This window comes from Danio aesculapii, chromosome 16 (assembly GCF_903798145.1).
Source record: "Danio aesculapii chromosome 16, fDanAes4.1, whole genome shotgun sequence".
NCBI lineage: Eukaryota > Metazoa > Chordata > Actinopteri > Cypriniformes > Danionidae > Danio > Danio aesculapii.
This window is the reverse complement of record NC_079450.1, coordinates 33,797,547-33,823,971: the sequence shown is the minus strand read 5'-3', so window position 1 is coordinate 33,823,971 and position 26,425 is coordinate 33,797,547. Positions and strand designations below refer to the sequence as shown.

Sequence of the window (26,425 nt, the reverse complement as noted above, 5' to 3'; positions counted from 1 at the left end):
TGGGACAACATAAAGGTACTGCGTGGAACCCGTAATTTTTTACAGTTTTGATGGGACAATGTGAGCAGATGTAAGTAAACTCTAATTTAAAATATTTAACTTAAACATTGTTGACTTAATTGAATCATTTTAAATCATATAAGCCATAATGATTAATAAATAGATCAAAATTTATTCTGGTGTATACTATACATTCAATTTTAGATTTTCTATACTAATTTTATGAATCAATCTAATTTTTTCTTCCATCCCTGTGGACTCATTTAGCAAACAAGCCTAGACTGTCCTCTCCCCTGATACCATCAAGCTCATTGTTGCAAAAAATGAACAGGTACAACAGAGATGATTTACAGTTACCACGAATACAGCAAGATCCAGACTGCCACACGTGTTCTCATTTCTATTTTTCCTTTTATTAAAAAGATACAATTAAGAACATATGCAATTTCACTTATTGTTGATATTCATTTGGGCCTGAATTTTTGTTGGCAGTCCAGGGTCACTGAAATGACCTGAAAGAGAAAAAAAAAAGAAACAAATGATACCTTAATTTAGGAGCATATTAATATTACATAATAGTACATTATTAATATCATAATTATGATCTTATTATTATTATGATACTATGATGTGAGATATATTGTCTATGGTAATATTGTGATGCTGGTCAATCACTTCTCAAAAAACAAAATAAAACATATCTTAAGAGTACATAAGCATCGGCTGCATGATGAAGCCTATGCAGTTACAATGACATAAATTCATGTGACGAAAGCCGAAAATATTTCCCAATGTTTCCTTTATTAAAAACCATATAGTTAAGTAATATCACACAATTATCATTCATCACACAAATATAAGCGTGTATACGGTTCAATAAACAATTCAGTAAACAAAATTATTATTAATCTGTAATTTACTTTTTAAATGTGATATGGGCACGACAAAGCCAGAGAAAAACATGCACATCTTAGAGCAACTTAAGCAATGAATCTGTTTTTGAATAAGTCATTTGATCACTGATTCAAAGATCCATGCATAAAGACATTGGCTGCATCAGATATGAGTAGAGTAAGTGCTTATTTTGATCAAAAATTACTCCACACCAGTTTTAAATTTTATTATTGGATTTAATTTGAATGTAATTTGAAAGTGCTATATTTTACATTTTTGAATATATTGTTTACATACTAACTTATACTCCTCACAATCACTGCACTGTTTAACATTTGCACATTTAAAGTTTGCACATATTCATTGCACTACATTGGATTCACTTATCTGAACTGTACATACCCACTGCACATGGACATTTGTAATTATGTTTATCTATTTGCCACTCCTGATTGCTACAGTTTATTCATTTATTGTAAATCTGTTCATAGCAAATACAACCTGTATATAATGTTCATAATACATCCATCTGTAAATATTACCATAGTTTTTCTATAACTGCACTTTATAACTTATACCAGTATCCTGCACTTGCTGCTATTGCACTGCTGGTTAGATCGAAACTGCATTTCGTTGCCTTGTACTTGTACATGTGTTATGACAATAAAGTTGAATCTAATCTAATCTAATCTAATCTAATCTAATCTACATTAAAACTTTCATAGTTTTTCACCTATATAAGTCTTTTGAATTAATCATTTGAAAACTGTATTAAGTGAATCATTCATTAAAGCCAGGCATACACTGTGCGACAATTGGAAGATCTAATGTCTATGCTAACATCACGATTGAGTTTATCTAAAAATCATACAGTAAAAAAAACTGTCCTCCACAGCCCTCTTTTTCCTCAGCTCCTGACTGGTCAACTTCAGACAGATCTACATATTGGTTTGTTCAACCGCACACACCTTACAAATTGGACATGTTTTTAACATGAATTAGACATGTTTAAAAATGATCGGGAGCTTTTGAGTTTCTGGGCTCGGCTTGTAAATCCCTCTCACATGATGCAAGCCACAACCATAAGAACATCAAAGGATATCCAATGTGTTTGATAAAAATAAAAAAAACATTGCACTGTGTACTGTATGCCTGGCTTAAGACAGGGACTGCACAAGCAAAACAAAACAAAATAACCTCAGTAAAATCTGATTTAGTTTCATTATTGAATTTTGTTTAAACTTCTGAAAAGAGAGAGAATGTTTTGGCAGTGCTATTTTCTCAGTCAGAAGAAGTCACTTTTGTAACATAAGTTCAACGTCAGACAGACTATTTACATGCTGAAAAAGAATTCAAATACATCAAATACTCTCTGAATGAAACACATTCATTATCCTTCTTATTACATGGCTATTCCTAACCACATGAGGCAATCCTTCAGTCTTTAGCAGAAAAAAAAGTTTAAAGAAGATGAAAAAGTAGCAAGTGTATAGCACTGACTTCAGCTGCTTGGATGAGTTTGAGTTTTCAGTTTTAGCCACTTGTTACTGGGAGAAAACAAACTGTTCAAGGGTGAAATTGACCAATAAGTTTTAAGTGTTCCAGAAAGCTTTTTAACAGATAGATCTTCTCTTCAGGGAGACTTGCATGAAAAGATGCAAAGTTGGCAAAAAACAAAAAAAACAAACAAACAAACAAACAAACAAACACATTTACCTGCTGCAAATTCACGAACGTCTGCAGGCCTTTTCAGAAACATGTCTCTGTTAGAAAGAAAGAGAAATATACGAACGGAAGCAATGAAAATGAGCTGTATAATCCTGATGCACATAAAACATTCATTTACCTTAAAAAGTCACTCAGTAACATTTCCACCTCTGGGTGAGATCTCAAATATTTTTCATTGGCAATTCGTGTCTTGATCTGAAAGAAGATATGTGAAAACAAACAATTTTGGGTTGAAGACTTAACTGACACACACACGCAAACACACACACACGCACGCACGCACACACACACGCACACACACAATTTAATACCTTGAACTGTCGCAGCTTCTCCTGTTGCTCGAGACTTAAGGCACCGAAATCAAGCTTCTCAAGACTGTTTCTGTCCGCCATCATTAAGAGACGTGATGAAGACGAAGCTGCCCAAACACGTTGACGTGCGTCTGCGTTGTGTTTCCAAGCAACAAACACTTCCTGTACGTTTTGTTCAAACCCTGCTGTATATATATATATATATATATATATATATATATATATATATATATATATATATATATATATATATATATATATATATATATTTTTTTTTTTCGTTTGATTTATGATTCTACAATTATTAAAACGTGTACTAAATTGTTTAACAGTTAAACTTGTTTACAATATTTGTTTGTAATAAGTTATAAAAGGCATACACAAAGAAAACAGGCGACTCACTCTACGGTCTCAGTAGAAAATAGATTATTATTCCACGTGGCAACATCATGGGACCAAACAGCTGTGACTATGCTAAACAAGATTAACATTAGTCATCATGTCATTTGACCTAAAGTTGATATAACGTACTCACTCGCTCACAGAGACGACGTGGAAGGCTGTTGTCCACTGGTAAGTGATTTTATTTTTATTTAAGACGCAATATTTCTAAATATTTTAATCCACTCAACCACTTATAAATCGTTCTCCGGACTACATTGGCAACGTCTTTTAATTTTTTTTTGTAGTTGATGTGTCAGCCCATAACGTACTTGCCCAGTCGAGTTGTTATCGCTTAATCCTAAGTTTAAATACATATTCTAAAATCGTTAAAAAAACACACTGTGTGCGAATCTAAACGCTAACATTAGTCCCGACTTAGCTGTAACATTAACGACTCAGACACTTGATCTAGAAACATTCACAAAGTTTAATGGCAATTTAAAAAAATTCATAAAAGAACACACAGAACTACACTGGGAAACATACAAGACTTAAATTTCCATGAAAAAACAAAACAAAAAACAAAGCAAGTTAAGCAACATCTGTGGCCTCTTGTGGCAACCTTGAAAAAAAAAAAACATTCTGGGAGGAAATGCAATTTTATGAATCGTCTATTACAGCTAATATAATATAATATAATATAATATAATATAATATAATATAATATAATATAATATAATATAATATTTTTTCCGGTTATGTGATCATAAGAGTTAAGAGGTATCATGAAATGAAATGAAATGAAACCTACCAGGAATACAAACTGGTAGTGATGAAAATTCTAAACTACAGCGGCCTCTTGTGACAACCTTGAAAGAAATGCTTGGCCATTCTGGGAGGAAATGCAAATTTATGAATTGTATATTATAGCTAATATAATAGTAATTAATTAGAAAAAAATTTAAGACCCGCAGAAATCCATAATATAATATAATATAATATAATATAATATAATATAATATAATATAATATAATATAATATAATATTCCTTCATTCATTTTCTTTTCAGCTTAGTCCCTTTATTAATCCAAGGTCGCCACAGCGGAATTAAGCACCAATTTATCCAGTACGTTTTACGCAGCGGATGCCCTTCCAGCCGCAACCCATCTCTGGGAAACATCCATACACACTCACTCACACTCATACACTACAGACAATTTAGCATACCCAATTCACTTATACCGCATGGCTTTGGACTGTGGGGGAACCTGAGCACCTGGAGAAAACCCACGCGAACACCGGGAGAACATGCAAACTCCACACAGAAATGCCAACTGACCCAGCCGAGGCTCGAACCAGCGACCTTCTTGCTGTAAGGCGAATGAGTTTCCCACTGTGCCACCACGTAGTCTGAAGTTGCTTTAAATATTAAATAATTTAAGTAGTTTTTAAGAAGTTTGAAGCAGTTGGCATAGATAAGTACATGTGTTAGCATGTTTCTAGTATGGATTGGCATGTTTCTTGCTAAGTGGTTGCTAGGTTATTCTGAGTAGTTGCTAGGGTGTTCTAGGTGATCGCTAAGGTGTTGCTATGAGGTTGGTAGGGTCTTCTGAGTGGTTGCTAAGCAATTCCTAAGGCATTGCTAGGCGGTTGTTAAGATGTTGCTAGGCGGTTGCTATGGTCTTCTGAGTGGTTGCTAAGGTGTCGCTAGGGTATTCTAGGTGGTTGCTAAGGTGTTGCTAGGAAGTTTTTAGGGTGTTGAGTGCTTGCCAAGGCAGTTGCTGAGGCATTGTAAGGTGGTTGCTAAGTTGTTGCTAGGTGGTTGCTAGGGTGTTCTAGGTGGTTGCTAAAGTGTTACTAGGCCATTGGGTGTTCTGAGTAGTTGCTAAGGCGTTGCTAGGCAGTTGTTAAGGTGTTCTGATTGGTTGCTATGGTGTTGCTAGGCACTTGCTAAGGTGTTCTAGGTCCTTGCTAAGTTGTTGCTAGGTGGTTGCTAGGGTGTGTCCTGAGTGGTTGCTAAGGTGTTGCTAGGTGGTTTTTAGGGTCATCTAAGTGGTTGCTAAGGCATTGTTAGGCAGTTGCTAAAATCTTCTAATTGGTTGCTACGTGGTCGCTAAGGCATTGCTAGGGTGTTATAGGCTGTTGCTAGGGTGTTGGATGATTGCTAAGCAGATGCTAAGGTGTTCTAATTGGTTGCAATGTGGTTGCTAAGGCATTGCTAGGCAGTTGCTAGGGTGTTATAGGCAGTTGCTAGGGTGTTGGATGATTGCTAAGGTGTTCTGAGTCATTGCTAGGCAGTTGCTAACATAAATTACCATGGTTCTTGTATGAAATAGCATGTTTCTAGCATAAATTAGCATGTTAGCATGGTTTTAGTATGAATTAGCATGTTGCTAGCATGTTTCTAGTATATACTAGCAGGTTGTTAGCATGTATTTAGTATAAATTAACATATTTATAGTATGAATTAGCATCAATTAGCTAGTATGATATCATTAATATGTTTCTAGTATGGATAAGTATATTGCTAGTATGACTTGGTATGATGTTAGTTTGTCTAATTTAAAGTCAATGGCAGTTTTTTTTATAATGGAAGTCTATGGGACAGTTGCTAGAGTGCTGTAAGTGGTTGCCAGGATGTGGCTAGTAAGTTGAAAATTCATCAGAGTTAAATGAGCCCAAACCTAAGTCTGGATGACAGTCTGGCACAAAGTTATGAGGTTTGGTCCAATGTTAAGTCAATGGGAATTTTCTGGGTCAGTTTTCAGAAAACCGTAAGTCGGATCAGTTGGAAAAGATATAACAACCTGAGTCAGAGCAGTTTGGAGGTCTGGGGCAGTATGTATAAGCTGAATAGCTTAGTAGCGGGACACACCCTGTGTAGCACACCCTTATAGGAAGAGCCTGATCTTCAGAACACTGTATAAGACAAATCTGCAGAACCAGGCGGTTCCAACACTGTGCTTTGTGAATTTCATCTGGGGCTGTATTTATAAAAGCTGCTCAGTGTAGGATTTTACTCTTAAGTGTGTCAAAATTCTAATAATGACTTTATTTTACTTTTATTTCTAGACTTAAGATTAAGTGTGATTTTTATAAAGGTGTTAAGACTTGGTCTCAGCTCCTAAATTATTTAGGAGTGTTTGGGATGTATCTTAACCTAGTTAGGAGTAACAAGATGGCAGCAGAGAGGAGACCACGCACCTTTCCAGAACAGAAGAATGTGTTGCAATTATATGATGGCAGGGAGTTGCTCAAACGTTTCACCATGAAGGTATTCTTTTTGTAACTAATCTAGTCAGAAATACAATAACTCTTCGAAACAATGCCTTGACTGCAGAAATGAAGGCATTAATGACTCTGCGTTTTTTGGCGACTGGAAAGATGCAGCAGTGCACTAGCTATGACTTAGGCCCAACACAATCCACAGTCAGCAGAGTCATAAACAGCACTAACAACACCAAACATAAGGCAGTTCATTGACTTTCCAAGTGACCTCCAAACTATACAGCAAAAGCAAGCGGGTTTTATGAGGATTGCGGGCTTCCCTGGAGCCTTCCCTTCCCTTGTTGTAGCCATTGTTGCACTCATGTTTGCATCATTGCTCCGACTGTAAATAAGGAGGCATATGTCAATAGAAAAAGATTTAACAGCATCAGTGTTCAAGCTGTGTTTGATGCCAATCACAAGCTCCTGGATCTTGTGCCAAAATGGCCAGGGTCACAACATGATGCTCGGGTTCTTTCAGAGTGGCCTCACTGGGCTATTTGAACAAAATTACGTTCCCCCTGGATGATCAAGAACACTTTCCTCCTTGGACCAGTTTGGCTTTGTTTGGCATTTGTCCATGCAATCAATCAATTTGTGCTAGATTGTGTAAAATGCATGTACTTTGTATTTTTTTCACATAATGCAAACTGCTTCATAATGATATTATAAATTATTGAATAATTTTATTGTATTAATTCATCAGTGAATGGTGTCGTGCTGCTGTGACTTCATCCTTGCAGGCTCCTGATAGGCTGATTCAGAGGTCAAGGGCAGCCATTTTGTGTTTCATTTATTGTAACTTAGAAATCAGTCTCAAACTTTACTGAAAGTGGGTTTTAGATTCTTTATAAAAGTCTCCTACTCTTAAAAATTTCCTACTTCTTACTATACATTTTTTGACTTAAGTCAAAATTTAAGACTACTCTTAAGAGCATTTTTTTTAGAAGTTATATACATACGGCCCCTGATCATCAGTCACAACTAAGGTTATGGTTTATGCAATTAAATAGATGTACAAGTTGTGATTAAAGCATTAGGTTGGTTGAAATCAGAAGCCGTTCTGTGCTGGCAGGGTTGAGTTGAAAGTAACAGTCCTTCATCCAGCAAGAAAAGTGTCTCAAGTGGCACAATGTTGGATGCCCAGTACTTTAAAATTGATTTTACAAAATAATAATAACTAGCAAAATAATTAAAATGAATTGATTTGAAATCATTCAAGACCCTCAAAAACACATAATATAATATAATATAATATAATATAATATAATATAATATAATATAATATAATATAATATAATATAATATAGTATAACATAACAATATAACATAACAATATAACATAACAATATAATATAATATAACAATATAACATAATAATATAATATAATATAATATAATATAATATAATATAATATAATATAATATAATATAATATAATATAATATAATATAAACATTTTAGATCATAGTTTAACTTGTTATCATGACTCCACGCCATGACAACATGGCTCCTCGTGCAAATAAAGTCCTACTTCTTAACCAGGCTGCTTTTGTTGATCAGCTGAGGCTCTAGTAGGAGTAAAATGTGCAGTGATTAAATCAGGGTTTGATGCATTTTTAAAATAAACATATTTCATAACTGTAAATTGGTAGTATTTGGGCATAATGATATTCATGCAATATGTAATAAATACCTCCTGTCAGCCCTGCAGATGAGGAACGCCAAAGCAACAAGGGCCAGGACAAAATCGACAAAACCAACAATTGTGCAATCTACAAAGAAGGGAAATTCAACTCTTACATTTATACAAAAAACAGCATATAGAGGTCACAACACTTGCCTTAACATAAATGATGTTTAACAGAAACGCACAATGTTTACAATTGTACAATTTGCAATTCAGTTTTCTCACTTCTCTCTTGTTGTAATGTACTCCCTCCCCCATTCTTATTCACATGGAATCTATTTCCTGTTTACTTTCTTCTTTTCAAAGTGACAGATAGAGTTTAGTGCAGGTTTGGGATTTGTTGTGGTTTAGGATTGCTAATTTGATCTGCTTGCTATCTAACTTGCTCGACTGAATCTTTGCATTGAATCTAACCCTTTTCTTTTGTAAACCTTTTTTTTTTTTTTTTGGAGTGGCTTGCAAAACAGGATATTTAGGAAGGTGTTTACAAGCTTAGGCAAATCTAGAGAGAACTTTGCTTTTACTTTTGCAGTCTGTGGTTCCATTACTTGATCAAAAACAAAATAAGGATATTATAAACTATTATTTTACTTGTTTTGAATGGAATTTCTCAAAATCAGGTAAGAAACATTGTGCATGTGATTTGTATTAACATTTATGCAGCTATACTTTGACGGTAAAATTGTGATCATGTGGATTTGCTGGCAGTGTCTATGTTTATCTCTACATTTCTGCAAGTTTTCATACTCTAGTAGTGAAAAAGTAAACTAAAAGCTTTTGCCTGATCTTACCAAATGCTTTGTATTTGTAGTTGTCAAAGGAATTTTCGTTATGAAATTGCAAAATAAACTTTATTTAGTCTTAACTTGTTCCTTGGTAAGACTAAACGATGGGAACAAAACAATAAACAATAGAGTGATTTCTGCATGAATTTGTTTTCTTCACAACAGTCCGAATGAATGCGCTGTTTATTTCTCATCTGCATTAGTAAAACCCTCCCACTTTACTGACATCAAGCAAGCCTAAGACGTTTTATAGCAAAAATTAGAGACCTTTTTTTGTTGTATTGCAAGGTGGGGGTTCTTACAAATAAACAAAATGTATAACACATTTTTGAATATTAGGTTTTTACTGAACATCAGTAAAAGCTAAATAATTTTTAAAAATAAAATAATAAAACCAAAAAAAGAGTAAAAGCAAAACATTAAAGTATAACTATAATTACAAACACAATACCAGTTTAAAAACCAAATAAACTGGCAAATGGACCAGAATTAAGTCAGGGTTGAATTAAGTCAACTCTTTTTGTGCTCCTTTGATGTTTGTCACTAATCGGACTAAACCATTTTTAGATGGTTGAATGTACATTGAATGTAAACCTTTTATCTCTACATTTCTGCAATTTATCATACTCTGCCTTAACCAAAGAGATCAAAAGGCTTTTGCCTGCTTCCACCAAATGCTTTGTATTTGGTCATTTTTCAGGGGTGTATGCAGACTGTACTTACAGTGATGTCTTCCTGATGAAACCTGATTTGATGGCAAGGAGGATACATCTGTAAGTGGAATTATATTACAGTCAGTACATGCATTTACGAAAACTCATCACCATGCAACTACACCCCAATTCCTGAATTGTTTAAACATGTTAGGTGTTTTTCTCCAAAGCGTGTAAACACATTTTAGGTCATTTTATGCTAGTACAGCAAAAGCAACAGAATTTACAACATTAAAATTTATGACAATAACATGGAAAATATTATGTTAAAGTGATAATTCAGCCCAAAAATGTTAATTCTGTTACTATTTTCCTCACGCTCCACTTGTTCAAAGCCTGCTGAACACAAAAGATTTTTTTAAAGAATGTAAACTGGTTACCACTAACTTCCATAGTACTTGTTATTTATATATTTTTGCCTGATATGGATCATCATTGTCAATGGGTGCCAGTAAGCAATATTCTTCAAAATTTCTTTTGTGTTCTACAGGAAAAGAATCTCAAAATGGAAAATGAAAAAACTCCTTTGTAACCTCTAGATGGCGGAGTTGTGTTGAAAACTGAATTTCTGTCTTCTGTGAAATTGGTGCCTGGTAGAAATAAAACAGAATTTGATGTCACTTTTATTTTATTTACAGAGTTACTGTTGTATAGCTTACATTAAAGCGAAATGCAAGGAGTTAAAATTAGAAAGCAACATGCTACTCACATGAGCATGTGAGTTCCTTGGTGTATTTCTAAAGGAGAATCAATAAGCATTACATTTGTAAATCAATACAGTTCTTACAATGAATAGATGTAAAACTATATTCTAAATAGATAAAGAGTTAGTCAACTCACATGACAACTGACGTGAAATCTGACATAAACTGGACAGTAACTGACACTTATTCCACGTTGCGTCACATTTTTAAAGGGATGAGAATAGTTGACTGATTGTCCATCCAGGGTTGCAGTAAACCATTTCTGTAGGGGAGAATCGAGAAATATTTTAACATTGCTTTGCTTATATTTACAAATGTCTCCGGTACAAGATTTTTGATCAATCAAGTTTTTGAATAAACATCACTTTCAAAAGAAACATGACTTTTATATAAATATTTAATGTTTTATACACATTTCATAAATTATTGCTATGATTACATGAACATGTTGCAGTGGTTAGCCACAATCTATAGTTTAGAAAGCATTTCTAGAAAGCAGTGGATTTTTACTGCGATAGCCAAGAGGGGTTCGGGTGGTTCGGAAGAATCACCCCTCAATGACAAATGTCCAGAATTTGTCCCATTGATGAGCATTTGACTGCTATGCCATCATAAATAGAAAAAAACAACCCATCAATTTAAGACGAAACAGAATCCTAGAAACAACCCATCGATTTAAGACGAAACAGAATCCTAGTGTGACTTTTGGCCAATGCAAATAATTATTTTTTGAGTCCAACATCCAGCTGTGCAAGAAAGCATCTGACATAAGTGAAGTCATCTTTCGCTACTGTATTGTTTTTAAATAGAGAAAACATTTGACAAGTAACTTTTATTCTGAATCTTCGACCTTATACTTGAAAGAAAACATGACCAATAAAAAGTGTAAAGCACCAAAAACTGCGCATATTCAAATAAATTTGAATACTATTTTGGTTATTGTTGTCATCCATGAATATTCAAATGTACTTTTTTACAAGAGAGGCTACAAAAATTGTGAAGCTCAAAATTATTATTATTATTTTTATTATTATTATTATTATGTTTTAATCTTTTATTATTCAAATGGCCAAATTCTGGCTGAGGAATGTGCTGGCCAGTTTGTTATTTGCTTAATAAATTACAATACGCTACAGTTTTTAATTTAAAACTTTTTTGTCTATAGATATATAATGTAATTTTTATATTTTGTTTTAAATATTTAAAAAATAAACATTTGTCTTATTGTAGGAAATGGATATGTAGGAAATGCTTTTAGTTCATCAAAAAGTATGCTTATGATGACCATCTAACAGGCTAATTCAGCTAAAAATAGTACTTAAAATGTCATCTAAATTCAGTATTTAAATCTCATAATTAAATAGAAAATGAGGCGAACAATTGCAAAAAGAATAACTACACATTTTGAGGAAAATAAAAAGAACCACCCCTAACACCGGACTGGCTAAGGGCCTGAAGAATAAGTTTTCATATTTACATCAATGGTCCATTCTGCATCACATCGATCATCTTGAACGTTTACGACCACATCATCAGGCAGCTGAAAGTCATAGGAGTCCTGTTGCCGAATTCCAACACACGTTTTACCTGGCTCGAATAAATTTAAACATAAGTAAAAACAAATAAAAAAATCTAAGTTCCATCATTATCCCAGTCACCTTTCTTTCTTTCTTTCTTTCTTTTTTGTCATTCTAACACAAGAAGAATCTATAAGGTAGGAATACGCAATAACTGTAGTAAAGGAATGAGTCTCGTGAGTCATAATTCATGCGTCTTTTCATTTTATCGGTAACGATCTGCACTCTAAATGAACGTCACAGTTATAAAATCGCAAAATAAATCTTATTTAGTCTTACCTTTTCCCTCAGTAAGACTAAACCACAGGAACAAAACAATAAACAATAGAGCGATCGCCATCATTGTATGCATTTGTTTTCTACACGAGAGTCAACGAGAGAATGAGTCCTCTTCAAGAGAGAATTCATGCGCCGTCAACCCTCCCCACTCACTTCCTGATTTGAAAGCCTACTAGCGACAACATTTTGCAAGCAGGGGTTTCTTACTAAATAACAAACGGGATAACAAGTTCATGAATGTTTTTATAGGTTTTTACCGAACATCAGTAACAAAAAATATATATATAACTTTTTAATTGCAAATATAATTAAAATAAATAAACTGGCAAATGGACCAGATTTAAGTCAAATAATAAAAAATATAAATAAATTATACCAGTAACATTACTCATGATCGTAATTTAAGATAATGTATAATTTATGGTAGCCTATGACATGTAAATTGGGCATCAAAAATGACAATGCACTAAAATTGATTCAACATCGCTTTTTCATGCTGTTTCTGCTACCAGGATTTTTGAATTTCCACCAGGTTAATCGCTAACTGTGGGGAAAACTCTTTTATTGGGCTCCTTATGTTTGTCACTAAACCATTTGTAGCGAGGGGTGAAGGGCAAATCTCTTTCATTAAATCGCTTGTTTTTGTTATATTCATTCAAATTGCATGCAGCTGACATACACATTAGGGGACTATATAACTGCTGGATTTGGCAAGAAAGCATGTGGTTTTGCAGGACTCATGGTGGAGAGATGCTTTTACTGTTAAATGGTTAGTTTACCCCCAAAATAATTGTGTTATTAATTACTTACTCATGTTGTTCCAACTAAAAGTGCATACAAAACAAACAAAAAAACAAAACAACAGACCATATGCCTTCAGTGTACTTTAGGAACATTTTGAGAGTCAGGGGCTCCAAAAAAGGCCACTTTTCCTGTTTATTTTATATTAATAAAATATATTGATAGATAGTTCAAGCAAAAAGTCAGCATATACTCACCCATTCTTGGTTCCAAACCATTCTGAGAATTAACCATGTTGAAGAATTAACATGGAATTGCTACATGCTTTAATATTTATTATAAAGGGTGTGAATTTATTGTGTTAGGAAAGGAGGAAGCCTAAACATTTTCAGAAATGTATTTCAAAATAAAAAAACAAAGACAAAAAATACAAATATTTATTGTCTTCAAATGAAAGCCAAGTAGTTGGCACCTAGATATTTTATATACATATTTTAATGAGGGCTGGTAGTAGGGGAATTAGTAGTAAAAAATGCTTTATGTAACTCGATGGCTACTGGTTTTCAGTATTCATCAAAATATCGTCTTTTGTGGTCAGCAGAAGAAATCTTTTTTTTTTTTATGGATGATGATGAACTGTCCTTTTAAACCTAAAAAATCTATTTTACTGCGCCACACCATTAATTCTCAACATTTGCTGCATTTTTGCTTCGTATTATTCAGTACTGATTACAAAGACTGTCTGGATTTATATTTGATTGAAAAGGGTTTGGTTTGACAGCTGCTTTACTACAAAATGTCACATTAGATTTTATAAAATGTCTTCAACTTGATATACATTTATTATAAAGTTAAATAAAATTGTTCAGTAACACTTTTCAATAAGGTTGTAATAAGTCAGGTCTGCAACAGAGGTGAGAATCCAAATGTAGTTTATCAAGAGATTTGTCAGGCAGGCAAAGGTCAAAACAGGGACAGACAGGGGCGTAAAGAGGCTCTGGGTCAGGAGGCACTGGCGGTTCTGTCAACCCTAGTGGGTCTGGAGGCTCTGAGTCAGGAGGCACTGGCGGTTCAGACAACCCCATTGGGTCAGGAGGCTCTGGGTTAGAAGGCACTGGCAGTTCAGACAACTCCAGTGGGTCAGGCAGCTGCATCAACTGCTCTTGCATTTGCAGGTTTGGCGGAGGCAGGGAGCTCTCTTAGAGCTCAGGCAGCACTGGGAAGTCACAAGGCTATTATAGCTTGTCGGAATCAGGAGGATTTGGTGCCCACTCCAGGGACACAGGAAGGAGATCTGGCAGCTTTGGCAGTGATGGAGGCTCTGGGAGCTCCAGCTGTGACTGAGGATCTGGCAGCTCTGGCAGCTCTGGCAGTGATAGCTCTGGTGGTGGCAGCAGCTCAGGCGGTGGTACCTATACTTGTGGTGCAGGCAATGGTATTTCAGGGACAGAAACTATTACAGGAACCATGACAGGAAGACAACTGGAACAGGAAGCCATCTTGTGAGCTGGTGGCAAACTGGCAGTAACCATCTTGGAAGCTTCTGCCCCTTTGTGAGTAAATCACTTTGAACTGCTCACTTACAGTTTACAAGACTTAACAATGTGTGTGTGACTGTGAGGGGTATAAATAGTCCTGTAAACAGTCCATCATGAGCTTTCTGCTGTGTGTGTGTGTAATCAGGGGTGATCTGGATCTGTGAGATGCATGATGGGAGGAGGTGTAGGTCGATAAAGTGGCATACGTAGTTCTCCAGCACTCTGCAAACGCTCGATTGCTGGTGATTACAGCAGAGATTGTATTACTGTAGTTAATGTTAGTTAATGCATTTACTAAAATGAACAACATAATAAACTGTACATTTATTACAGTATTTGTTCATGATATTTAATCTTAAATGTAATGTTCATTGTTAGCAAGTATGCATTTACATGTTTATAATGTATTAGTAAATGTTGAACTATTGTTAATAAATGCTATGCATGTATTGTTCATGTTAGTAAATGCGTTAACTAATGAAATGCCAGTAAAGTGTCACCGATTACTCATTAATAAGAATTCTTCAGGCACCCTGTCATGTTATTCAATCACAGATAAATCAAATATGAAAATGTGCATGAGTTATGAATCACAGGTTATATTTTTTCAGAGACCTTGTTGTGTCATGAAACCTTATGTTGCTCATTCGGCTTCATGTTACTCTTTCATCGTTCACACCTCATTTGTTGTGATCAGGGGTGTAGATTTAGGGTGGACGGAGGGGACGTGTCCCCACCAATATTCACGACCATTAAAATGTCCCCACCAATAATTTAATCCGCTCAACAACAAAAAAATCGTGCTGTCAACATTAATTTAGACATGCAGAAAGTGTTAAATGATGTTCTCTCCTCGAGTCCTCCCGCCCCCAAAACACATATGGACATTTTAATTGGCTGTGCCTTTCCCTGCTGTCATGTGAGGGGTGTGGCTGCGTTTAGATACAAGCAGCGCCAAACGAGGTGGATTGGTTTTTCCCGTGCAAGAATAAGGTGTGTTGGGCGACACACACAAGCGATGATGGTGGCAGCAAAAAAAAAGGTAGTTTTAGTTTTTTTCAACGAAAAGTGTAAGTCACATAAACACAAGTTCGCTACTTGATAGTTCTCTTTCCATCATGATAGTGCCGGTAATGCTCGTGTTTTCCCCCCGCTTTAATGCACAGTCTATCGTTAAAGCATAAAGTGAGACTGATAGACTGATATAGTTAATAATGTGAATAAAACGGCCTGAAAACTAACTGCAGTATAAACAGCTAAATGTAAAAGTATATGATCCCTGCCAGTACTTTATTCTCTCAGAGTAGCATATCCAATTTCGGTTGAAACAGTTTGTCAGAAAAAATACAGCCTGTGTATAGGCATAATACTGATATATGAGACATGTTTCATTTGCACTATGGCTAAAATAAAAGTATGTCTTTATTAAACTCTCTTTATCAGTTAATTAACATTCTTTTAACATTTCCCTATCAGTCCCATAGCCAGCTTATGGAAAGGGATGGTTATTTTTTCCTTAAACTGAACCTTTTTGCAGTTATTTGCCTGATTTTTAATGAGGTATAAATATAAATATTACATTTTAGTGAGATATTAAGAACTAATTTTTGCTGGATTACCTTGTCAGTTGGTTATCATAACCAGACTTTTTGATGTACCAAAAAATATTTTCTACCATTTTGTCAAATTGCTGAGCATACTATTTTAAGTTCAAGTTAAATTTCTTAATTTACAAAAGTGCATTTAAACTGTAAGTTTTATATTACAGATTTATAACTAATGAAAATTGTGAATAAAGAAATATTGAAGAGATACTTTTTTTTAAAATACAATTTTTATTATCATCTATCATCACATTTTTATTTTTTTTAGAAATCTATTTAAACTTGTTTTAAATTAAAAACTGATACCTGTAGGTAAATAAAAAACTGGCCAGCACATTCAACTTTCCTCAGTCAGAATTTGGCCATTCGAATAATAAAAAAAAATTACAAATATGAATAATCCAACTTTTGGTCTTTCAAACCACCCTTGGTTATGGGCCTGACTATTTATTTAACTATTTAACTTAATAAATTGTGTGAAGAGAGGATTAATTATTAATATATTTTAATAGCAGTTATAATTAATAGCATATATATATATATATATATATTCCTTTTAATGAGTAATCCGGGGGGGGGGGGGGGGGTTGGGGTCATTCACCTGTCCTCACCAATGTCTAGTGCAAACCTATGCCCTTGGTTGTGGTATTAATGTATCCTGTTTATAAAGAGCCATTTGAGCCATGTAATTCATGCAAATCTTTTATCTGTACAGTCAACTAAACAAACTGTTCTTTGTCACTTTACTCTGGCTGTCATACTCTGGGCATAAACAGATTTTATGCTTCCTGTTCTGACAACTCAAGGCTTTCAGGCAAATGACACATTCTGTCATTCAGCTTCATGCATCTCATTCATCATCATTCCCACATTTCACTGACACACCCTAAAATACATTACTCATTTACTATGTTGTGGGAATATAAATTTATATTATCTATATATAACTGAAAAGTTGTTTTTAGGGTGTGACAGACCTTAAAATGTCTTGGTTTCCTAAACCCTGACTCTCTCCAAAGTAATGCAAATTGTTTTACATCACGGCTGTGTCTATTGTTTTCTCTTTTCGGTCTACTGGTCAGATGGTTTCTGTCTCCAGAACATCATTTGCACACTGTTTTCTGCCTTTGTCTTCGGGTGGTTGATAAACTCATCTGACCAGTAGCTGGGCAGGTTTCTAACACCTATATGCAGATTTTCATGCTGACTCCAAAACTTAATTTGCATGCTTTGTTTTAGACTGCTCCCACCTACATGAATCACTGTCTGTAAAATGTATAAAAACCTAGTGCTTGCTGTACAGTTGAAAGTTTTCTTTCGATGATGCCACAGCGACGCCGAGTTCTTTTTATTAAAAGGATTCTGCTTTGAAGATACCGAAAGTTCTGCCTGTTTTTTTAGGGCTCGTCTTAGAATTTTATAACAATGTCATTACAATTTATTGTTTTAACTGCTAAACTATTATTAGGTATTTCAATAATTTGATAAATATCAATGTAATCAATGAGGATTTAGCACTGTGGTAATAATATTACAATTAATTATTGTCACTATCATCAGGGCTGAAGCATTGCCATGTAGTTTGGGTTTAAGCAACCTTCATGAGTATAAGGAGGAAAGGCCTTTGAGCTCCAACAAAGCTGAAATCAAACATCCATCTCTGAAACAATTAACTGTTTAGTTTACTGTTATGTAAACATTTGACTATTTGACTGTGTGTGTGTGTGTGTGGGTGGTTGTGCTTGTCAAGGCAACAGGAAAGTACCTTCTCTTGGATGTAACAAACATCTTAGAACCAAGCGGCAACCTCCCGCTCTCCCTCGGGAGGCCAATACGGAAGTAACTGAAACTGCAATTCATCAAAATTCCGCTAGTCCTGGCTCCATAATAGAGCAAAGTGCAATTGAGCCCTCTGTTAGAATGGCCAACTTTACAGCAGAAAAAAAGGTGTTTACAGCCTGGTACAAAGAACGATTTTGGTTCGTATAGCTATTATTACCCTCCATGACAACTGTGAGGGGGGTGAATTTTTTTATAACTCATCCATTTCCTTTATATTAGGTTATTTTAAGTTTGCATAATTAAGGGCGTGGCCACTTGAGTGACAGCTAGGTCTCGCTGGTCGCCGTCACTTCACCTCAGCTGAATCCGGCAGATTAGCCACTGATCTCGGCATATTCATCGTATTTTTGTTTTGTTTTATGTGGCTTTACACAGTCAGCTGCCTTTTGGACTTATTTCTTACAATTATCAGATGATATGGGATGCTGTGTGCATTTAATTGTGCTCACAAACCATTCATGTGGCCTCCGTTTCCCATGTGAGTAAAGTTATATACTTGTATACCATCTCTATAAATGTATTTGTTTTATTTAAGATCATTTATCATTTATAATGTTCTTTAGACCCGTAAAGCACTCCAGAATGTGACAGATTGATTAGCTGTAGGCTCTAGAACAGTCATCTGAAGCGTTATCATACAGTGTTATGCTGGATTTTATCAATAGTCTTGCATTTATTAACACACACTATATCTGAAGTGGTTGGAAGTAATTCACGTTTTTCTCCTGTAGAAAAACGTCATAAGAACAATGTTTAGTGGCTCACTGTATTACTACAGTGTTTTTAAAAGTCTAAACACTTTATTGATACAGTGTACAGCCAAGCACATGTGGTCAGAACACAAACGAGTCGCAGGTAATAAAGTATCTAGCGTTTCTCCCAAAGTAAAGTCTGTCTGCTAGGTCTACGCAAAGTGCCAGCAGGTGTCTGTAGCTCCGCCCACTCTCCGCCTCTGTGCCCTTGTTTGGTATCCCGCCGTGGGTGCGATGACGTGCGAACAAAATGGCGACGGTTGGCCGCGCCTACTTGTGGCTTCTTTTGCGCTCTTCAGAAACCTATGGGTGACGTCACGGATACTCCGTCCATATATTTTACAGTCTATGCTTAGAACAGAAAAACAGACCTGCAGTCACACTAATCTGCCTTCTGTTTGTAATTCTATCGATTGCTGAAGAGAAGTTGTGTATTTAAGACCTCTGGGTAAGGTGAAGAGATTTACACATCAGACTTGCCCTTTATATTGACTGATGTTTTCACTAAGTGTCCGCAGAGAAAACTACAGTCAATTAAGGCATAATCAACTCACTGTACATTATATAAAGTGCAAAAAAATGGCTATGTTTAACACATAGGGATTTACAGAAAATACAACCGTGTCACCAGTAAATGTGTGGGAATATGGCCTGGAACCATAGAAGTAGCCATGCTATTTATTTTTCCCCTCAGCGTCATTCAAAATCTGTTTAACTTTCTGGGCTTCAATGCTGTTTGTTTTAGTATCTTCTTGTTCTGCAAAAAAAATAATTAAAAATCAAGTAAATACGAAAAGAGAACTTACTCTTTTGGGGGTACCGTTGCTTTAGGCACATAATTGGGCGTATTTCCACAAGGACTTTCGTCTGCATGCTCTGAATGCTGCCAATTCTTCTGTACAGATATTTATCATTGGTATTACCCTTTGTCATTAAAAAAAACACATTTTACAATCAACCTGTAAAACCCCATGGATGTTTTCCACTTCACATGTTCACTGTAGTTAAAAAGGTTATTTGGGCCTTTAAAAATAATGTGTATATAGCATTGTTGCTTTTTGGTACTTTTTACCAGGTGATCAAGCGTGATAATAATACTTGGGTGTTGTTAAAAAATAAATTATTATTAAAGAATTTAAGGCTTTAAAGGAATTAAAGGAACTCTATTTCCCTATTTGATAAGTTTCTAAATAAATCAACAAATGTGTGTGTAGATGGTTATTACAGTTTTCTGTCTAGCTCTATACACCTAACGTTCCCTGTTGATTATTTTTTTATAGCTGTGACTGGAGAGCTGGACATTGAGGGCTGGCAGTTTCATGAGGTTGAATTACATCCATTATGCAACTGCATATGTTGCATAAGACAGCCCTGCAAATGGACATTGGACATGGCACAAGAAAATCATCTTTGTTTAATCTATATTCTGCACTGTGGATTACTATGCTGTTTGGATTAGGAAAACTGTGGACTGTTATTGTCTGAAAATGAATGGCAGCTTGGTAAGATTTTAATTATTTTTTTTTATTTACATTTTGACTTGACAAATGTGGATTTAAGTGTTAAATAAGTATTTAACATAATTAATGCTTTTGCTGCATGCAGGGTCAGTCAGTGAATACATCTGTGATTGTATCAATTGTTTATAAGTTGAAAATTGAAAACAATCATGCCATTTTTTAAAAAAATTAAATAAAAAACAACTAATTATTTTCATGGCAAGTAAACACTTGTAGCCAGCCACACAATTCAGTATCAAGTCTATCAACTCAAAAAATTGAGGAAGGTATGCAGCTTCAGGCTGTCTAATTTGAAATATTGAAGAAAGCTAAATAATGCTTCATTGAACTTAATATAATTCTTCCTATTGCCTTTATTAATAGCTTAATATATTAGATGCTTGTGACTATTTTACTGATCAATTTGTAGTTGGAGACTAAAAATCAAACATTGTGCTTATTTAATATTTTCATTTCTTTATACCTAAAATGGGCATCAACCAGGACTGACCTTTTCCATTTTTAAAAACCTTTTTGAGTATATGACATTTGTCTCCTGATAGAAATATCACGAAAAACTGATGCTTAAAGAATTATATTCAGAAAATATCATGTTTTGGATGTTGTTTTTTCTTTTGTGAATCACCTTCAGTATCCAAAGAATTTAAATTAAGTTTCTAAACATGAGTAATCCAACAAAATACATACTTTAAATACAAACTTTGTAGTGAATTAATCTGGTAATTTATAGTGAAATAAATTTGAAAAGTATCCATTCTAATTCCCATCCCTGTGCCAGAGTCAGCTTTTATAAATATGGATTCCTGCCAATATTTCACATTGCAGTTCCTTTTATGTGAACAAATTGATATGCCGCTTCTAAACAACAATTAACTCAAAAAGTACCTTTTAATATACAAGTCTAGTCGGCGCCAATAGCCTAGTGGTTAAGTGCGCCGACATATAGCACCATGGTGCTTGCGTTCGATGAGTTCGATTGCTGGCTCGAGGTCCTTTGCCAACCCTTCCCCTCTCTGCTCCTAATACTTTCCTGTCTGTAACGTCCACTATCCTACCCAAATTAAAGGTGAAAATCCCCTAATAAATAATTATAAATATATATATATATATATATATATATATATATATATATATATATATATATATATATATATATATATATATATATATATATATATACAAGTCGAGTTAATAAAGCTGGTATGTTCTCCAAGTGGATTCAGCTTATAGAAAGATTTCAACTTTCTTGCTTTTTTCATATCATCAGCCGCTGTAAATCAACATGTAAAGTTTTTAATTAAAGTATTTTAATTATTATAATATATAATGATTATAATTATAGGTGCAATGCTTTCATGACAACCAAGTAAAGTCATGGTAATACTTTGTTTTGATGGTCCATTTTAGCATTAGTACTGTCTGCTTAATATCTGTTGATACTGCTGCTGAACAGACATTTAACTGACTATAAGAAACATTGCAAGTACAATTCAACTTACACTAACCCTAACCTAACAGTCTACTTATAATCTAATGAGAATAAATTAGCATGTAGATACAATGCAACTTAACTTCAACAAATGGACCATCAAAATAAAGTGACACCTAAGCCACCCTTTTCTCTATTCTTTGTTTCTACAGTATGTATTGTACACCTACCTTGTTATATATTTGGTTAGCTTGGTATATATTTGTTGATTTGTTTAATTGTACAACTTTTCACAGGCCATTATCTTTTCTATGTGGAATAGTCCTAATTCTTTGGTCTCAAATCTGAATCTGTACTGAAATACTGAAATACCAAAGCATAACAATACATTTTGTCAGGATGACAGCACAAATTTCTTATACTGCAAGCCATTATTCTTTGCCTTTAGTGACGGTAAGACGGTATAGAGGCAGCTCTGCCAGCACTCTTGGGGACTTTTCCAAACAAAACCACAAGATTATCTTATTCATAACAGGGGTTTGAGTGTTTGCAGATGTGTGTGTAGATGGTTATTACAGTTTTCTGTCTAGCTCTATATACCTAACGTTCCCTGTTGATTCATTTTTTATAGCTGTGACTGGAGAGCTGGACATTGAGGGCTGGCAGTTTCATGAGGTTGAATTACATCCATTATGCAACTGCATATGTTGCATAAGACAGCCCTGCAAATGGACATTGGACATGGCACAAGAAAATCATCTTTGTTTAATCTATATTCTGCACTGTGGATTACTATGCTGTTTGGATTAGGAAAACTGTGGACTGTTATTGTCTGAAAATGAATGGCAGCTTGGTAAGATTTTAATTATTTTTTTTTATTTACATTTTGACTTGACAAATGTGGATTTAAGTGTTAAATAAGTATTTAACATAATTAATGCTTTTGCTGCATGCAGGGTCAGTCAGTGAATACATCTGTGATTGTATCAATTGTTTATAAGTTGAAAATTGAAAACAATCATGCCATTTTTTAAAAAAATTAAATAAAAAACAACTAATTATTTTCATGGCAAGTAAACACTTGTAGCCAGCCACACAATTCAGTATCAAGTCTATCAACTCAAAAAATTGAGGAAGGTATGCAGCTTCAGGCTGTCTAATTAGACAAATTACCGGTAAGACGGTATAGAGGCAGCTCTGCCAGCACTCTTGGGGACTTTTCCAAACAAAACCACAAGATTATCTTATTCATAACAGGGGTTTGAGTGTTTGCAGATAAGCCTTATTTTATTTTATTTCCACTATACTTCTACCATCATTGTTATGCATAATTTTCTCTATTCTTTATCCTTGATTATTTAATTTTGCTGTTCTTGTTATTATTCTTGATTTCTTTTAATTATTAATACAATTATTTTATCATTGACACTCTATTATTATACATTTATATCAGATTAGTACAAGTCAGTTGTTTATGTGCTTTTGTTAGCAGTAATTTGTATATCTATTTGCATATTTAAAAAACAACAACAGTATAAACACTTAATATAAAGTGGAACCATATTGGGTAAATATAACAAAATAAATAAAAAAAATTCTTAGTTGGCACTGCATCCGTCCATCAATCGATCAGTCAATAAACTGACCTTCACTTTATCATATTAATTCACGTTCTATGGCACATTAAGCATGGAATACATAATTTATAAGCTTTTATATCTAGTGGAAATTGCCCACGTTAAGACATAAGGAGTGTTTCAGCCGCAGCAGAAGGCCACACTTTTGCAACATTTGCAATATCAACCATAATAGGACCAATTAAGACTAGCATGATTGCTCATAATGTGATATAATGAGACTAAATGAAACTTGTCCTATTTTTAAGACAATTTAAACAAGCATTTAAACCACCAACAGAAAACAAAAATCAGTCATCAGCAGCACATAAAAGCAAAAAGATTTACATCCATTATTACACTTAAAATTGTTTCCTTTTAACAACTTTTCATGCCTGCTCGGAGGTCTGTGCTGTGAATGTAGAAAATCACATTCAGATTTATTTTGAGCAGGTATGTTTTTGGAAATAGCTAAAAAAATACATTGAATGGGTCAAATTGTAGATTTTTAAAAATTTTTATGCCAAGATCATTACAACATCAAAGATCATTTTCCAGTGAAGATATTTTGTTAATTTCACACAGTAAATATATAAAAAGTTTTATTTTTGTTTAGTAATATGCGATGCACTTAATTTTGACAACTTTAGGTGTGATTTTCTCAGTATCTTGATTTTTCTGAATACATTTACAAACAAAAGCATGTAAAAAAAGAATTTACTGCTGCTGTGTTAATATGGAGGAATTTTCACACTTTTTTCTATAGCTGTTTTACCAGTACTTTGAATAACATAATGCATTGTGCCCTGCTTTACAGTAAAATTAATTTCTATTCACTTAATAAACAATGCCATTTGCAGAAAATGACCTGTACCTTTATGTTTTCTAAGGATTCATTTTCCCTCATAGATTGCTGATTCTTGCTTCAATCATTATATATCAATGCATCATTTACCAATGCAAGCTAAAATGATTTTTTTTTCACATTGTGACGTTTCCTTAGTCAAATTCTTCAGCTAAATCTGCGGTTGAGCCAATGATTACTGGTATTTTCAGTCAAAGCAAATACAAGCCCTGCTTATTATCAAGGTCTTAGCTGAAAGCATGGTGATTGGTGATCCATAACATGCAAGTCCATTTCCGTTAACTAATGTTAAAAAAGATGAATACTGTTCATTGTTTGTTCATGTCAGTAAAAACATGAACTAATACAAATGTACTGTAAAGTTTTAACCATAACCTGATCTCTAATGTTAACAAACTATATGTTGATTTTAAAGATTATTAATTCTAAATTCATGTTGTATAACCGTGGAAATTGTTCTTTATATGTTTTAATGAACTCCACACCTTAGTGAACACTGTCACATTTATAGATCAAAAATTGTTTTTGTTTAGATATTTATATTTAATCTTTTTTCATAATCGTGATAAGCCACATATCAGCAGAAAGGTCTGATAGTAGTATAGTCACCATCTCTTCATTATGTTCTGTTGTAGAAGTGAATTTGTCACAAAAATAGATGGATTTGTGACAGCATACAAATCGGATGTTATTTGTGGAATAACACCTAAACTATAACATTTTTAGATTTCAAAATGAAACATTTTGATACTTTACATAAAATAGAAAATGTACATACAAGTGAGGATGCGTTTTTGTCATTTCTAAATATTACGTTTAAAAATGGCTTTTTATAACCCCCCAGTTTTATATAGTTTTAAGTATATTTAAAAGTATGACTGTAGTAAAATATATCAACTCCCACTTGTGAAATAAAAATGGTCATTTACAGGAAAACTCTATCAAAAGAGTTAACGTAACTTCATGGCAAATACACTTTGAGTACTTAATAGTACTAAATGAAAGGGTTTGAGTTAACTTTTGAGTTAATCAGGTTTTACAGTTTACTTTCAAATAGACAAGTACAATAATAAAAGAACAAAGTCTCTAAGAAATACTGGTATTTTCAGTTAAAGCAAATACAAGCCCTGTGTCTTAGCTGAAAGCGTGGTGATTGGTGATCTATAACATGCAAGTCAACACTTAAAGGGATTGTTCACCCGGAATTTAAAATTCTGTCATCATTTACTCACTCTAGACTTGTTTCAAACCAGTTATTTATTTATTTATTTATTTTTTTGTTCTGTTCTGAACACAAAAGATGGCATTTTGACCATCACTTAAAACCTGTAACCATTGACATCCATAGTAGTGAAAAAAAAAAACACTATAGAATTCCAATGGCAACATGTTTTCAACATTCAAAAACAAACAAACAACTCATTAAACAAAAGAAGAGAAAACAAAAAACTCCAAACTGGTTTGGAAACAAGACAAGGGCAAAAAACGATGATATCATTTCCCTGTTTGGTTGATTTACCCCTTTACGAATAATGTGAGGAAGAATAATGATGCAAAGTTTTATCACACCAAACTGGAAAAGATGGAAGAATCTTGTTTAGGAAAATAGCGGTGTGATCAGCCACCAGGTTAATATAGTTCACTTTGCCCCTGCATCATTTCCTGTTTTATGAGGTGACGCATGAGGTGATGTTAAAAATGTGATGTGATTGGCCAATCTATGCTGTTTTTTATTTTACTATTGTGAGAAATATGAAGTGTGCACAGACAAGATTTATACATATTTTTGCATTTATTTTTAGCATATTCTCTCCGACAAAGATTGCATCACGAAACATTCACATGGGGTCATATACAGTATAACTCTTTGTCATGAACACTGGCATTAATAAAAGATTTTTACAGTAAGCTGATGTTTTGTTGCTCCTGGTTACACGTAAATAAATGTTGTACGTTAAATTCCTGGAAGTGTCCAGATTGAGAAACGGGTAGTTTCCATAAAGTGAGTCAGCAGTTTTTGTGGCAATTGTACCATTCTTTTAACTGTTGCTGCCCCACCTATTCTTAACCTGGTTTACAATAAGGTTTTATTAGTTATTATTAGTGTATTTATTATCACAATCTAATAATGAACAACAGTCTAAAGCATTTATTAATCACTTCAGCTATTAATTCAATATACAAA

At 34.1% G+C, this 26,425-nt stretch overlaps 1 protein-coding gene and 1 long non-coding RNA gene across 2 annotated transcripts; one reads left to right on the top strand and one right to left on the bottom strand.

The window, feature by feature from the left end:
• Positions 1-391: 391 nt before the first annotated feature.
• On the bottom strand, positions 392-3,093 carry LOC130243672 (RIIa domain-containing protein 1-like). The gene is made up of 4 exons (XM_056475938.1): positions 2,934-3,093; positions 2,741-2,817; positions 2,611-2,657; positions 392-512 (listed from the first exon to the last, which is right to left on the bottom strand). The coding sequence occupies exons 1-4, from the start codon at positions 3,015-3,017 to the stop codon at positions 448-450; spliced, it is 273 nt and encodes a 90-aa protein (XP_056331913.1). The 5' UTR covers positions 3,018-3,093; the 3' UTR covers positions 392-447.
• Positions 3,094-8,572: 5,479 nt separating this feature from the next.
• LOC130242821 (uncharacterized) lies at positions 8,573-26,148 on the top strand. The gene is made up of 4 exons (XR_008839094.1): positions 8,573-8,895; positions 9,761-9,833; positions 20,091-20,312; positions 22,391-26,148. It is a non-coding gene; the product is annotated as an uncharacterized LOC130242821 (long non-coding RNA).
• Positions 26,149-26,425: the final 277 nt, after the last annotated feature.